Below are 16,693 nucleotides of genomic sequence, written 5' to 3'. Positions count from 1 at the left end.
ATCAACGTACATAATTCTGCTGACGAGTAGTCTCACTGCAAATACTGCAGTACAATGTAACGTTTGCCAACTGACGTAAAAAATTAAGGCGAATGCTTTTGTTAGAAATACCTTTTTTTTTTCTTTCTGAATCTAGCCAATGAAAATTTTGGCGTACCTAGGGAGCTAACGAATTAGAAGATTTTGTCGAATTTGTCAGTAATATAATACTGGTCAGGAATAGTTTTGAAACACATTTAACATTGAAAATAATAATAAATTATTTATGCACAGTTAAAAATTCTATGAAGTGAACCGCTAACTAGTCATTTTAGAAAATAATTCCTGGCCAATGCTGTATTATAGTCACATTTCTTTATTCTTCCATCTCAATCAACCCAAGTCTTCCATTTCCGCTTCCTCTACACCAATAATATACTGAATACTACTTTTATGCAACATACCAACTTGCTTGACTGGTTTATGAAAACTGGCCACAGTTTCACACTTGCTCTTCAATCTTGACTCCAGCTCAGGAATAATGTTCTGCTGAAAGGACTTTCAAGAAAGAAAGAAAAAAACAAAACAGAACAACACAAATTTAAATAATAACAATACTATTAAGATCCTACAGCAACCCCGCCACCCCTCCCCCACCAAAAAAAGAAAGTAACCCCCTAAAAAATAACTATTTCGCTCATAGTCTCTAATCTATTTTTTTTTATTTCATTTGATAAACACAAGCAACCAGTAAACGGCAATGGAATTTTGTTTGTATTATGTAATACGGGATGGAGTCATGTTCTGACAACTGACCTTTTTCTTTGTTATTTTGTGTTTGCTTTAATTTGTTTCGTGATCTTACACCTCACTTGACGACAATAAGGATGATGTGAGTTTAATTTTGTCATTTAAGTCACCTTGCATTTCAAATGATGCCGCACTAATGATCTCTTGACATTTTGACAGTTAATTGCGAAAAAAGATTTGAAATGCCCTTGCTGACATACATGAGTAAACTGGTAGTTTTGGGACGTAAGAAAAATCTTGTGTGTGGTGTTATTTTGGGAATAAATTGGCGTTGAAAAATTTAAGGAACTTATTGAGAATTTAAGAAACAACAGTTAACTTACTTGATGAAGAGACTTCTTCTGATGTTCCCCTGTGAGGTGCTCAGCTTTTAAGCCAAGCAAGCTGGCAGATTGTTCTCCTCCTTCAGGATGGAAATCAAGGTAGTCCAGCGCCTCAGCCTGAGCAAGTGATACCTTCAAGGCTTCATACAGCTGTTGAAGTTGAAAATACAGTAGTCTAACTAAAATGACTTTTTATTTTTATCTGCAGTAAAAGACAGCATAAATCAAGGTAAGTTACGTTTTTTGGCTAGGAAAGCGAAAAATAATTATGCTCCAAACATCCCCAGCTTTTGCAATCCACCTTTTCCTCCACTTGGTGTACAGTCTTGATCTAGGCCTTGTTAAAACTCATAAGAAGGGATGCTCAATATTTAGTTTACACTTATACTAGATATACAATTTACATGTAGCTGTCAGTATCAGAACACTGTACATCTGTACATGTAATCTGTACCCATTTATACAACCGGGTAGAGAAAGATATTTTTTCTCCAAGGAAACAACTCAACAATGCAGAGACCAACCTACATGTACAGTACAACAATGACCCACCAACCCTCCTCCGGAAAATATCTTTCAATATAATTTGAAACTCAGCCGCTCGAGTTGCCGAACACAAGAAAGTTGAAAATAATACTCCTGGAAACCTCAGGGAAATTCATGTGTTTCCACAAGATTTTTCTCAAACCAAATGGACCATGGAGATGTTAAATCTTGTACAATACATTGCTTTCAAATAATGCTGCTCACGTTTCCTTTAAAAACTTCTTCTTGTGCATTCAAAAAAGAAACAAACACTCTTTTTAATGAGGATTCATGCTGATAGACAAAAGAGACTGCCAGCAATGGCATGATCTCATAATGCCTTTCCCCTCTGCAGACTGGCTTGCTTGGCTAGCCTTAGCAATGCAGATTACCCGATAGGCCTCTTTTTAACCTCTTTCCGTTCCCCTCCATTTTTCTCAAAAAGCCTTTTAATACAAGGGAAGAAAAACTCCAATCAATAGTCTGATATGCTTTGACAGTCATGCAAAACATATCCATAAAAAAAAAAACAAAAGAAAAATTCCCATGGTATGAAAGATTTTGCCAAAGAAATATTTAGTTTTTCAACGTTGTTAAGATTGTAAAAACCTTCCGAACAGAGATTATTTTCATTGAAATTAACCACTAGGTACCTCTGTCAGTATTTTGTGTTTGTTACATTATGTAACACAAACTGCCAGTAACCAAAGGGTAGTGTATTATACCACTTGTGGTTCTCTACCCACCCAAACTAACTTGCCTGTGAGGTGGTTGAACTGGGCTGGACCTCCTGCTTCTTCACGTCATATTCAATCAACACTTCCTTCAACTCTGAGTACAACGTCAGGAGCTGAAGGTACTTCAATTTTTGTTGTTTCAAGGCATCTTCAGCCTAGCATTATGTGACAAAAAATGAGTATTATTAATAATGACCACAAAAATAATAAAGGAAATCTAAATCCTAAGGTTAACCTCCATATAAATTATAGTACAATGCAGAAATTGACTTCAGGTGCAGAAATCTTCTAACAATGACTTTTGTAGTGACTACATAAAGGTAATGAGTTACTCATGTCGGAAATGTCAAAAAATTTTGGGGTGACTGACTTGGTTTAATAGTCAAACTCACCCAGAGCCAGTTTGTGATGTCCAGCCCAGTATTACTAGTAGCCTTGTGAATAGGAGGTTCAGCTCTGACTAAAATTAATAATTTAAACGAACAGTTTAATGATGGCTCCAACAAGCAGAATAATTATTTTTTTTATACGCGTCTTGGGTGGTTTATTAAAAAAAAACCAGTCTCATTCAGATAGAAGTACATGTAGCTTTGTGGTAAGCTATCCTTCAATCTTCAATGTTACAGTCATTGAGAGAAGTGTATTGTAATGGAGGGTAGTAAAAACCTCCGCCCATTCAGCTACATGTATGATCCAACTATTGCAAAATAAATTGTCTGGGCTCCTGATTAACCATGCCAAGATTTTTCCATGTACATGTAATCTAGCTATTCACAAAAATGTTTGGTACGTGTATGTTTCACAGTCATGCAAAAATCTTGACAAACCAATCCAGCCCAGCTTATTTGAGGGGTCCTCTGCATAATGGGGGGGGGGGGGGGGGAGGAGGGGCAGTACTTTCTTTTACATGCTGATTAAGTCCCAGTCCATCTGCCAGTAGCACCAACCTGTTTCATGTCTTTGTGAACTGAAAGTGATATTCCACTGTCTGTCAGATGACTTGTCAAACTTGTCAACAGTTTACCAAACTCTGGGTTCTGTTGCACATGGGAAGAAGTCAAATGAACTGGCAGACTGCTGTTTACTGAAATGACATCAAATGCGGTCAAACATTACTACTGAACTGCAGTGCAGTGGTCTCAGAAGAACTTACAATACAAAACAACTACTAACAGTGTACTTTATTTAAAGAGGGAGACTTACGGCCCACACATAAGAAGAAAAAATTGTTCAACATGCACAAAATTGAGGTCAATATGCTATAAAAACAAAATTGTGATTACAATAACATTGTAACATTCAAATTTGCAAAATTAAATAAGGGATAAAGAAAATTTGCAAAAGCACATATAATATTAATAATTATATTAATCAATTTAAAAAAAGGGTTGAATACACTTTGTGTAAAAGATTCCTAAATATGAAGGGGTGGTTGGTACTACAAAAAACAGATAGATATAATAGTGGCGATTCAAACACAAGAGATCTTCCAAATGCTCAACAGAGGACAGGCATGAACGAAACTGATTTTGACTTATTAAGAGAGGAGAGGGTAGAGTTAAGACATTTCTAGGTGTCAGTGGATATGATTAATGAAGGAGCAGGAGCTGTTTTAGGTCAGAACTAAGATCATCCAAAAAGTTTAGCAGCACTATAGCCCAGTGTGCATTTACCAGAGTTGCTACATGGGCATGGCACCTTTAGGTCATAAAGAGAGGCTCTAGTATGGCACGAGTCTGAAGTTGTACATGAATCAGAAAGGAATTTAAAGACCAGTACATTTTTGAGGCATTTGCAATGTAGGATTTAGGAGTAATGAGTATGTTGAAAAGAACTAAAAGTTTCCTGTATTTAATAAGATCAAAAACAGGGATCCACTTGAGTTTGGAGAATAAGGAAACAGAGGCCTGAGAAAAGGCCGAATCAAGGAGTACCAGTATATGCAACTTCTGAAGACAAAGACAAAGGAGTCGCAACAGGAGTTGGTGGGAGCAGTTACCCTCGGCAGCAGAACAATAATTATATAAAGCAGTTGTTAACACAAGAGTTATGGAATCAAAAAGCAGAAATCAAAGTCAAGATAAGGTTTGATATGACAGAGGAGAGAAAACCTACCACTAATAATGGAGCAGATTGTGTTAATGTGAATTGCTCCCGGGACATGCTACAGTCAGTGTCATGATGCCAAGCATTTTGGCATGAGAATTAATCAATGATAATCAATAAAATAGGCCTTCTCACGGTTTTCGACGCCATTTTGACGAGTAGACAAACAGGCTTGAAATAACAGTGTTTGTATGGAAATCCGATGTCAAATAATTTTCATAAAACATCGCTTCTGAAAAATTCATGAATTGGAAACTTTTGGCACTAGGAAAAGGATTTTAAGAAAAAAATTGGAGGGATATAGCTGTGACAAAAAGCATCCAGTCGTGTTTTGAGCTTTCCATACATTAGTTTGTAAAGCAAACCAGCCATGAACTGCTACTAAAAATAGGGTGTCTCGAAAACAAAGACCTCTAAAACGAAGACTCTAAGACCCTAAGACCCCGAAAACTCGAAAACGAAGACCCCCAAAATTTTCAAGTGTAAGTAAAAAAAATAAATAAATAAAATAAAAATACATTAATTTATACCTCAAGTGAAATTTAATTCCTTCCTGTGGTCCTACCATGGTTATCCGCCATCTTGAGCTGAGTAACCGCGTTTCTTGGAATACTGCCCAGAAGTGTGTTTCCCACTCCCTTGGACCGGAAGCGCTTTTCTGAACTTCTCAGTTCAGCTGCTGGTTTTTTATTTAATAACCAACAAGCAAAAGAAACGAGTGTTAAATCCCTCCTTCCTGGAATTACTACCACGCGATCGTGGGTAGGACCACAGGAAGGAATTAAATTTCACTTGAGGTATAAATTAATGTATTTTTATTTTATTTTTTTTTGTTGTACTTAAACTTGGAAATTTTGGGGGTCTTTGTTTTCGAGTTTTCGGGGTCTTAGGGTCTTAGGGTCTTAGGGTCTTCGTTTTAGAGGTCTTCGTTTTCGAGACACCCCTAAAAATAGTTCGCGGGAAAAAATACAGGGAAATGTATGGAAAGTTCAAAACACGACTGGACGCTTTCTAGCACAGCTACATCCCTCCAATTTTTTTCGTATACTCCTTTTCCTAGTGCCAAAAATTTCCAATTCATGAATTTTTCAGAAGCGATGTTTTATGAGAATTATTTGACATCGAATTTCCATACAAACACTGTTATTTCAAGCCTGTTTGCCTACTCGTCAATATGGCGTCGAAAACCATGATAAGACCTATTGAGATGTCTCAGTGAGTGATTATCGATTTTTATTGCGTTGCAATAATCCATGGATTATTATTGATTTTTATTGATTATATTGATTCTGATTGATTTCCATTGCTAATGGTATCGTCGGGATTTAACAAGTTTCTTGTGATCAGTCAGTACTGGCTTAAGATTATGTCTGTCAGATAGCATCAGTTTTAGTTTTTCATCGATCACCAAGATTTAATTTCAATCGCAACAAATATGAAGCAGCTAAGACTTTATACATCATGCGAGGTTTTGTAAAATATCACTTGGCTTGCGGCTCTAGGCTAAATTACTCACATTTATCTGCTCTTTCCTGTGCTGATATCATCCTTAGCTGAAACTTTGCATGCGATCTCCACTTTTGAATGATCTTCCGTATGTTCGGTGGCTATTTTCAAGCAGGATTCAAGAAATTCGTAAAAATAACAGCGTGTTTTCCTTCACGATCTGCCGCCATTTTTCGTAGGCACCAAAGTGAGGCAAGTTGTTACATTCTAACACGAACTCTGATTGGTCCCAAAACACACTGACCAATGGGAAATCGTTTTTCATCACTCCAAATGTGTTTGATTTCTTTTTCAGTCGGCAGCGGTCGGCGGTTGTTTTCAGATCGCTGAGGTTCTTATTTCTGTGGGACTTCCGTGTTATAAGGTAAGAGTATACGCTTCTTTTGACTCCGTTGATGCGAAATCATGCTTTAGATTCATTGTGTTTGTAAAGGGTCCATTGTAGCTTGTATAATTGATAGCGCTTGCTAAACTCGAGTCCTGTTCTGCATTGCAGCGGGTACAAATCTTCTGGCCTGGGAATTTGCAGGTGATTTTATTTCAAGTTTTATAAACGCTTTTGAAAAGCTTTAGCTTTCTCTTCTTTTTTTTTTTTTTCTTTCTAATTTAAACGACTTCCTTACGAAGGTGCCCTAGCATATTCAAGCCTCAACATTTTCGCAAGAATATTGAAAACAGATCGATTTAAAGAATACCGAGATTTTTGTATCTTCTGTTTATTTGTTTCCGGTAAGCTTGACGTAAGATTTTTGACGCTGTTGAAGGTTGCAGGATTTTAAATCGTTTCATGGAGAGGCGCAAGGCAATATCCAAATAAAACCGTCTCATAAGCGTACATAACTTAAGCTTAATATTGATTTGGAATATAAGCTTAGGTGCCTATGATTATTTTTAAAACTTGAGTTTAAATCCAGGCATCAATTATATCATGTTCTAAATTTGGTTTGTATGACTCATATAAGAAATACACTATCAGTGATTTATCTCAATCTTTCATGTCCAAATGTAGTTTATGATGTCACTCTAAATGGATCAGGACTGAGTCTTCTGTGTTTCCTCCAAATTAAACATGTACATGTACATGTACATGTATCGAAGTTTTTGCAATAAAGTTCACCATGCCTTTATGGCCTTGTTCCTCTACCAATGCACAGTACGGCGTGCATGAGAAGACAAAACAGAAATCATAGGTGAAATAATTTTCTTGCATTGTGGGTTGTCAGACCTAAATTATAAACCATGTAAATTAGTTTTATGATTCATTATTTCAGCCAGGGTGAAGAGCGTACATGTATATCTCATTAATATTATTTTTTCCATAGTTCACGTCTATTGTTGTAAATATTAAAAGTTATGGAAATAATGAAAAATTAAGTTTATTTGTTATTCTTTCATCATTCAAAATAATGCATTCAGTAGTGTTTCACAAGTTTGTCCCCACTCTTCTGGCTCTGGCTCTTTAAAAGCCATTCAATGATCATGTGTGTGGCATTTTTATTGCGTAAACATTTGAAGTGATTGAATGAAGGTGAATTTAAGTAAATATTGATCACAAAAAAGATGAATATTCAAACAGAACTGATCCAAAGCTTTCATAGCCTGCGAATACAGCCGCCTCTCATCGCTCCCGGCCCCGATGGGTCCTGTTCATCTTGTTGTTACAATGTACATCTTTCATCTGGGCTCTAACAATAGCATCTGCTGTAGAGCAGCATCAATTCCTACAGTAGCTGCAGGGGAAAATAATTGTTTGACCATGTACATGTACAAATATACGGTAAATTTTAACGAATTTAACGGATGACAATATTATTGGTGGGGACAGTCCGAAGTTATTTCCAATAATTAATTATGAATCAAACCATAACAATATATAACATAAAACATCGCTTCTGAAAAATTCATGAATTGGAAACTTTTGGCACTAGAAAAAGGATTTTAAGAACAAAATTGGAGGGATGTAGCTGTGACAAAAAGCGTTGAGTCGTGCTTTGAACTTTCCATACATTTCCCTGTATTTTTTCCGGCGAATTATTTTTAGTAGCAGTTCACGGCTGGTTCGCAATACAGACAAATGTATGGAAAGTTCAAAACACGACTGGACGCTTCCTGGCACAGCTACATCCCTCCAATTTTGTTCTTAAAATCCTTTTCCTAGTGCCAAACGTTTCCAATTCATGAATTTTTCAGAACCGATGTTTTATGAAAATTATAATAAATTTATTTGACATCGTATTTCCATACAAACACTGTTATTTCAAGCCTGTTTGTCTACTCGTCAAAATGGCGTCGAAAACCGTGATAAGGCCTATTGTACACTGATTTTGTTTTTTGTGTTGTTTCATTTGCAGGGTTAGTCATCAAAGCAGGTAAACTAAAGAAGGTTGCACATGGAAGACCCTAATCTAAGGTTGAGACAATCTGGAACATTGGATATAGAGTACATTAAAAGTGTACCAGGACTTTTGAAAATTGTTGAAATTGTAGGTATCATTTTTGCTTGTTTCCTGTTTTAAATCTCATTTGCATTTTTTGAATATATATATATTAAATCTGTCATGTTGCCATTAGTAACGGAACCAATGTTAACCCTAGCAGAATGCTATGACAAAGTTTTCAGTCAGCTACTTAAATGTACGCTCAAGCAGCACCATCTTGTGTTAAGCACAAAACAAAATTAATGCATAGTCTCCTCATTCCTGTCTCTGTCAGGGAATTCTGAAGTTGAATTGAAGAGTTTGCTAAAAGATGGGCTTAATTATCACTCAGGTTTTTGGCCAAAAATTCAACAAAATACTCTTTATAAAGCTTGTCCACTTTAAGTTTGAACTGCAGATTTTGTGTGCGAAATGTGAATTGTATGTAAATAATGCTTTCTGTTTAGGTTGAAATGGCCAGCTACAGTAAAGCAACTTGGCCAGAAAAATAGAAAGAAAAAAAATCAAAACACACTAGCCTTTAATACAAAGAATCTGTCAAACTGGCCAAAAATGTGCAGTAGTACACAAAAAATATGGACTGTTGCAAGTTAGCTAGTATATGATTGTACATAATACAGATGACCTTAGCTCTCACGAGTCTTTTGTAGCTCAGTGGCAAAGTGTCTGAAGATCATACTGGTTCAACTCCTGTTGGGAGTAGTCTCTGACTTCCTTTTTCCGAGTATGCCTTTGTCACTGACTAAACAGTGCATCACTCTCAATACAATTCAATACATTTGTGCATACTGTATAATTATGTAGGAAGTGTTGTCAGTTTTGTTATACAGTACATATATATTGTGATTGCTAAAATGCAATTTTTGAAAAAGTGCATCAAAATTTTATATTGCAATTATTCCACAAGCGCGTGTTGGATACAAGATGATACTGAGTTGGCTATAATTTGCTCGTATCCAACAAGAATAAGTGGAATATTAATAATTGTTTTATTAAAAGAACTATGAAAAATCGCTAAATCTTGCTGATTTAGTGATGCATGACTGTATTATTTTTCTTTTCCCACTGATGCATACTCTTACCATAATAAAGGGGTACTTGAAGGGGTACTTGGAAACTGAAAAGCCCTAAGCAACTTCTGATAAATTGCTAGATTCTCCTTCCAAATTACCTTGTATTCATTTGTGAAAAAAAAGGAGAATTTCACCTTACAGCCGTACATCAAAAGTCACTTAGGGCCTAATTCCGCATACCCTTCAATTATTTGTAGGGCTTGGTATAATGGCTCATATACCATGACCACTAAACCAATCAAAACTATGGAACTGTGTTATCCAATGAGTCTGTTTTAAATGATACATAATATTATACATGTACATGTACATGTATGTGTGTATATGTGCAACTAATCCAATCCATGGTTCTATTACCTTTCAGCTCTGTCTTCTCATTGCTTTTGCTTCTCTGTCTGGATTTACACTAAAATTTACTGATGCAGTATATGGAGGCAGATTTGACTTCTTTTACTTTGCCACAGTTACGTCATGGTTATTGGTCATCATGCTGTTCGTCATGTTTGCATTGAGGCTGTACGAGAGACTTGGCAATATCAACTGGAACCTTGTTGTAAGTGTTCAAAGACAAGGCTGTTGCCTGAGAAAAAAATAATTTCAAGGAGCCCACAAGGCCAAAAGCCAAGAAGTTAGGAGCCCAACGTGTAAAGCGTTAGGTGCTAAACATTTAATAGGTGCCCAGAGCATTTTCTTGGGCGCCCCAGGCTGCTGGGCTGCTGTTAGGCAGCCGCCTTTGATGGTTTTTTGTGTTTAATTGTGGTTTGTTTGGGTGGCTGTTTTTGTTACAAGTGATCAATTTAGGATTCAGGATACACAGCATGGCCTTTCAAAGCAGCTGGCATTTTACATGTGTAACTAAGACTGATGCTCCACTCGCTCTTGCATTAAGTTCAGCTTATGTTATCTATAAGCCAAAGGGAATCTTGATTTTCAGTTTTAGGAATAAATTATATCAGCTATGCACTTATTAAGACTTTATTTTCAACAGATGGCTATTTACTCTCCTGTGACTGCATTTCTGTTGCTCATTTCCTCCGCACTTGTCATTGATGTTGCTGTATATTTCAGAAGGCACCAAAAGCAAAACAGAGGTTCTTGGGAAGAGTATTGCTCTTTTGAACCTTGTGGGAATGTTGAAGCAGCAGGGGTAAGTAAGGTTTACATGTGATTTTAAGGGAAAGTATCACGAAAATTTAATGTCATTTCAAAACCCAAAAATGTTCGTCTGACAACAGAAACCAAAAAAATTGTCTAGTTTTGTTATAAATTATCACCCGAGTGCAATGAAACTGTCGATTAGTACCTCTGGCCAGAGACGGAGTAGGTCGGAATGGATTGAAACTTGAAAAATGTTAGGCTAAAGTTTTTCAAGTTTTCATATTTTTGTTTCCAAAATGTGTTAGAACAGGTCACGAGTTGTTCCTGTCAAGAATTGAGTTGATTTCTTTCCTCTCATTGTTCTAAAATTATTTTGTAGCATTGAAGGGGAGGTCTTATTGCACCCTTTTTTAACAAAAGAGATCTAAAACCCCATGATACTTCCCCTTTAACACATTGGCATCAATTTGTTACGGCATCTGTCCCCTCAGTGACAATAAATTGCGTCATAAATTTGTCACAATTACTTTTGCAACTTTGACAATGTTATAATGGAATTTATCATCAATGACAGAATGATACATAAAAAGATGGCCAGAATTTGGTAAGAACAAATTTGATTAAATGTAAAGGAAACAACAAAACTTTTACGTTTAAAAGGCATGTTTCGACAGAAACTTCAGTCATCTTCAGTTAATATACAAGCTTTGGAAGTTGAATTTATAATAAGTAGACAAAAATGCTATGTAATTATGATAAACGGTGACAACAAAATTAACATGAAACATGACAATGTGAGAATTATCAGGATAATTTTAGATTTACATGGTTTAATTGTTGATTCAGAGAAGGTTGTTCTCTTTGAATATGTAAAGCCTCTTAAAGTACCATTTTACAACTCAAGATAAAAATCTTGAGTTGGAAAATGGTAGAGGCGTTATCTAAATTATGGAAACAATCTAATGAACACAAGGGGCGACAATGTTCAGAATACTGCAGATGTTTGAAAATGGAAGAGGCCCTATCACTGGCTAAGTGCTCACGTGTGCCTGTGGAAAAATGTCGCGCTGTTTCGCCGACATGACAGGCATTACAGCCCACACATGCAAACTTATAAACCACATGCGAATGGAGCCTGTAAGGGACAGAGTCTTTCACGCCAAAGTTAAATTTATAATAATCTTAAAAGAAGAAAAAACTAGTTTGATATCTAAATCATTGCAATAGTGATTAATAAAGAGATGAATCCTTTTCTGAGTAATGACAGAGAAATGGCCAATATATTTAAGGTAGCTTAAAGTAAATCTTAGGCAAAGTGGTAGGACTGGGAACCCTGGGAACAATGATTATTTTGGGGCAGTTTACAACCCTTTCAATTACATGGGCAGGGAAAAGCTTCTTTTTTTAGGATTTCCATAAGTTTAGAAATGATTAACATGTAAATACCAACCAAATGGAACATATTGATATTGGAGCTAGTACTTTTGTTAAGGCAGCTGTCACAGTAAGTCTTAACCTTCTCTCCCCTAGGCCTTTGGAATAATCAGCATGGTTTTGTTCAGTGTGGACACTATCCTTTACTGTATGAAGAACAGGAACACGGGATCTGCACAACCTCCCATGACGTTTGAAGAAGAACATCCTGATGACATGCCACCGCAAAGTGAGACAACGGAATATTGACTGAGATGATTAAACAGCAAGATGATTTCTAAACACCATTTCTAAACAGTTGTTATGATTGTACCTTGACTGTCAGAATTCAAACTCAACGCTTTGATGTACATGAAAATGAACATGTGTACTAGTGTAGTTTTATTTTATTTCTTTGCTATTACTTTGCTAATACAAAAATCTTATTTGACTTGGATAGTCATACACTGTACATGTACACATGTCAATTTTCATAGCTACCTGTCAAACGAGACCTCAAACCACAGCAAATTTAAAGGGGAAGTATCATGGGGTTTTTGACCTCTTTGTCAAAAATGGTGAAATAAGGCCTTCACATAGCTACAAAACAATTTTAGAATGAGGAAAGAAATTAACTCAATTCTTGACAGGAACAACTCATACTCTGTTTTAGCGCATTTTGGAAACAAAAATACGAAAACTTGAAAAACATTAGCCTAACATGTTTCAAGTTTCAATCCATTCCGCCCTACTCTATCTCTGGCCAGAGGCACTAATTGATAGATTTATTGCACTGGGATGATAATTTTAAACTAGACAATTATTTGTTGTTTCTGTTGTCAGACAAACATTTTTGGGTTTTGAAATGACATCAAATTTTCATGATACTTCCCCTTTAAATAAACAAATTTTAGCAATGGAACCCCTTGGCTATTTTGCCACAAATAATTCTCTAATTTACGATCATAGTTATTTTGAATTTTTATATTAAATAGCTAGTGATCAGTCTTTAGATTTGCCAAGTAATATTAATACACTGGTCTCTATAGGTTGATTGCACATTACATCATGGCGGCCATATTGGTGGTAAGGAACAATGAGATTTTTCTCCTCAAGGAGTTAACTCCCATTTTTATGCAAACTGTGTGAGCAAATTTTCTTTTGTTTTGGCACCAACATGGCGGCAATGCAATCAACCTATTGATAAATTCTGTGTCACAAATGAACAAAATTGGTGAAACACACCTCGAGACATTCATGCCTGATTTGAGGGCGAGCTATTTTGTCAGCAATGTAGCCCTACTAGGTAGCTTGTCAAATCCTGTAACAGAACCTTTGTTTGAGATAATTTTCAAAGGCACTGTGCCAATAATTGGCACAGTGCCTTTGAGGATGAAATTGTAAGGAAGCAATAGATGGATGTCTCTCCTGCAAATCTTTGTAAAAAATACTGTGAATATAATAATTTAGGGTCTGTTAGTGTACCAGTTTCATTGGGTATTTGACCTATCAAACTCCTCCCTTATCTGGAACACTAAACGGGGTCCGCATATTTGTTTATTATTTTTACAAGTGCATGCATTTTCTGGTTTACAAACTACTTGTACAGTGTGCTTGTAAATAATGTTGTGCAACAAGATTATGGCCTAATATTATAAATTAGCATACCTCAGTGATCGACTATCGCGTAACGCGCAATCTGAATGGCTACACAGGTGCCGTCTATTGATCGATAGACGGCAGTTTGTCAGAGCACGAGCGATTTAGCATGCATCATTGCACAAATATATCAACATTTATGAAATAAAAAGATTTTTTTGCTTCATAGATCGATCACTGAGGTATGCTAAAACAATTAGACGGCTCGCTCTCGGTTTCTATCGCCTTTGATAGTTGGCCGATAGAAACCTCGAGCTCGCCGTCTAATTGTTAAATATTCCCCTGACTAAGACAGTCTGTATCTCTTGGTTTGGTTCTGCTACTAAAATTGTGGGACAAATTATACAGAGTGGGACTTATATTGCACAAGTGCCCTGGAGAGAAATCAGATGTGAGAGCAAATTGATAGGACATCAATTCCTTCATTGATTCAGGGAGAACAATTTGTCTCCTGGCTTTCAGTTTCGACAACAAAACAATTCACCAGTGCTGTTGACTTGCATTATTTGTCTTACTCATTAAAACTGTTAGTGACACACCCACATTAATGCTCAGTACACTACTTAAAGTCCAAGAAGTATCATTTGACTTTCCTTTCAACGAAATGTTTTTTGACTGGTGCACAGTCTGTAGTGCTGCCACCTGTTTAGAAGATCCCAGGTTTCTGACAGGACCCAAATGTCTTAATAGGCTGTAGTTAACAACACAAGCTGATCAACCAGGGTTGGGACGGTCAAGGAAAAACAGGTTTTTGTTTCAAGGTCAATTAAAAGTCGGGGAATTTTGCATCAAGTCAGTTCTACCTTTAAGTCAGTGAAAAGTGAGGGAATTCTATTTTTGTTAAGCCTCAAGGTTTGCAAAAGAGCGCTCTTGCTGGCGAAGTTAATGTCGATTCAAAAAATATGTGTGAAGGACTTGATTTCTGGGGCTTCGTTGTTGGCATTGTTGCCAAAAGATTTGTCTTGGATGGTTAGTGAAAAGTCAGGGGACTTTTTTTATCCTGGTGAATGGCAACCCTGTTAGCGCATCAAAAAATATTTAAATGTCTAGATACAATTTTTTAGCATGTGCAAGCAAGGCTCTAACGTGGATATTCTGTTTGCACTTTATACAATGTGTGTGTCACAGCAGAAATGCAAAATTCGTAGTTCATTGGAATTTTCAGCTCTTTAACTGCCGCTTTCCTGGACCTACTTATAATATAAGTATAGTATTAATATATAATATATACCTTATGCAAGGATAGAAAAGTATGATCATCCTTTAAAGCACAGCAATTTGTAGTTACAACTTAATATAAAACTTGGTGCACATTGCCTTTGAAACTTCACTTAAAAAAATACTGGTGCATTCATTCATTGTGTGGTGTACACAAGTAAGAGTTTTGCTGATAATAGTATTAAATTGCTTTGTAAATTAATAACTGTTTAGAGAAATGATTTCTAGGCCAAACAGTTGTGTCTTTAAGGACGCTACCTTCTTTTGTTACGGCGCATACGTTCTGCGCACCTCGGAATTGTTCGAGAAACGCGAGTTTGTTATGGACGGTGCTTACTAACACAGAAGTATTTTTGCACGTTTTGTGACTATGTGGGAAAAGCAGATTCGAACAAGTGTTATTGGAATCCAAAAAAAAAAAAGTTGTAAGTAACTGCATTTTTAGAGATAATTTTAAAAGCTCCAATTGGCAAATAAATGTTGCTCAATTATCTCTGAAAAATGCGCGGTAACCCCCAAATTTCTGTTTGGAGTTTGAATTCCAAAAGCCTTAGCTAAGATGTTTTTTCCGCATAGCCCTAAACTGTGCTAACATATCGCTGGATTAGGAGGCACCGCCCATAAACGGACTCCCAAAGGAAGAGATTTTACCAAACCGAGGGGGAACTTAGCCTTTTGACATCCCAGAGCCACAAAAAACCGCGACTGAAGACAGTAAGACTCAATTCAAATTAATGCGAAACGCAGCACAATTGGAAGCCTAAATGAACACTCCAACTTGAACAGGAAAAATGCAATAGATGCCAAACGGAAAAATTTTAGCCCATAATTGATAAACCTGTCAGCACCCCAGCCTCTCTGTCATGCAGTGAATTTTTTTCATGCTTGTCTCCCAAGGGCAGGCAGTTTGTGAGCTTAGGATCCATATTACAGAATAATTTGCGTGAAAAATGTGCCATACTGCCAAGCTTATTCACAAACTAGAGGACAGACCATTTGGAGGTGACCGGTAACTGAAAGATTCGACCCGAGCAGATCAATGGCATTGTTAACATTTACCTTGTCATGACTTCAAACAATCTCGTACCCAGAGTCCTCAGGCTCTTTGGCCAGCGGTTGGTCGCCAGGAGAGACTCTGGGAGCCTCTCCTAGCTACCAACCGCTGGCCAAACAGCCTGAAGACTCCGGGTACGAGGTTGGACTTCCATTTGTTTTGTTGTTTTGTTGTTGTTGTTGTTTTTTTTTTTAGCGTGCAGTGTTTTGATATTATTTTTAAAGTTTAGAGGTTAGTTTAAGTAGTTATATATTGTTTATTTGTTTCTGCTGTTGTGAATAATAATAATAACAATAATAATAATAATAATAATAATAATGGTTTATTAACAGATCCACTGGGTGGCTCTTCCCTGTTGAATTACAATGATTACAATTACAAAATAAATCAAATTAAATTAAATTAAGTTATTTACAAATTATACAGCAGAAAACAGGATTGATGGAAAAAATTACAGTAAAACTAACTAATGGCTTTGTACTCTGTTTCTTAAAAAATTCCTTGAGGGTCTTAAAAAGGTTCTGTAATCTTTACAGTTTCTAATAGTTTCTGGTAGATTGTTAAATAGTTTCGACGCATTATCTTGGAGAGTGCCATTTTCGGTCGGGACCACTAATCTAATTGAATTGCTTGAGCGCAGTTCCTTGGGGCATTCCTGTTTTATTATTTTAAGATAATCTGGCCAGGTCTCGGCGTTGTGCAAAGCTTTAAAACACGATTTCAGGAGGTTCAGATGTCTTCTCTCATTGATTGG

At 36.5% G+C, this 16,693-nt stretch overlaps 2 protein-coding genes across 3 annotated transcripts in view; one reads left to right on the top strand and one right to left on the bottom strand.

Annotated features, from left to right (window-relative positions):
- The window catches only part of LOC146460780 (HAUS augmin-like complex subunit 4), an 8,752-nt gene extending 2,578 nt beyond the window's left edge, over positions 1-6,174 (bottom strand). The window contains exons 1-5 of the mRNA XM_085087555.1: positions 5,997-6,174; positions 3,322-3,458; positions 2,398-2,529; positions 1,113-1,262; positions 444-537 (exon numbers count right to left, since the gene is read on the bottom strand). Coding sequence (XP_084943681.1) covers positions 444-537; positions 1,113-1,262; positions 2,398-2,529; positions 3,322-3,458; positions 5,997-6,027 — 544 coding nt within the window. The 5' untranslated portion in view covers positions 6,028-6,174. The remainder of the gene's footprint in view (positions 1-443; positions 538-1,112; positions 1,263-2,397; positions 2,530-3,321; positions 3,459-5,996) is intronic.
- Positions 6,175-6,246: 72 nt separating this feature from the next.
- LOC146460779 (plasmolipin-like) lies at positions 6,247-15,090 on the top strand. 2 transcript variants are annotated; one of them, XM_085087571.1, is made up of 6 exons: positions 6,247-6,350; positions 6,483-6,515; positions 8,338-8,469; positions 9,862-10,050; positions 10,486-10,644; positions 12,126-15,090. In XM_085087571.1, exons 3-6 carry the CDS (start codon positions 8,377-8,379, stop codon positions 12,276-12,278), a joined length of 594 nt encoding a protein of 197 aa, XP_084943697.1. In that variant the 5' UTR covers positions 6,247-6,350; positions 6,483-6,515; positions 8,338-8,376; the 3' UTR covers positions 12,279-15,090. The 2 variants fall into 2 exon arrangements, with proteins under 2 accessions (XP_084943697.1, XP_084943698.1); XM_085087572.1 differs by lacking the exon at positions 6,483-6,515 and having other exon boundaries at positions 6,286-6,350.
- Positions 15,091-16,693: the final 1,603 nt, after the last annotated feature.

The sequence above is a fragment of the Pavona decussata genome, unplaced genomic scaffold (assembly GCF_977016875.1).
Source record: "Pavona decussata unplaced genomic scaffold, jaPavDecu1.1 SCAFFOLD_207, whole genome shotgun sequence".
In the NCBI taxonomy this organism is placed as follows: Eukaryota; Metazoa; Cnidaria; class Anthozoa; order Scleractinia; family Agariciidae; genus Pavona; species Pavona decussata.
The sequence above is the reverse complement of the archived record's forward strand: the minus strand, read 5'-3'. Positions and strand labels throughout refer to the sequence as shown.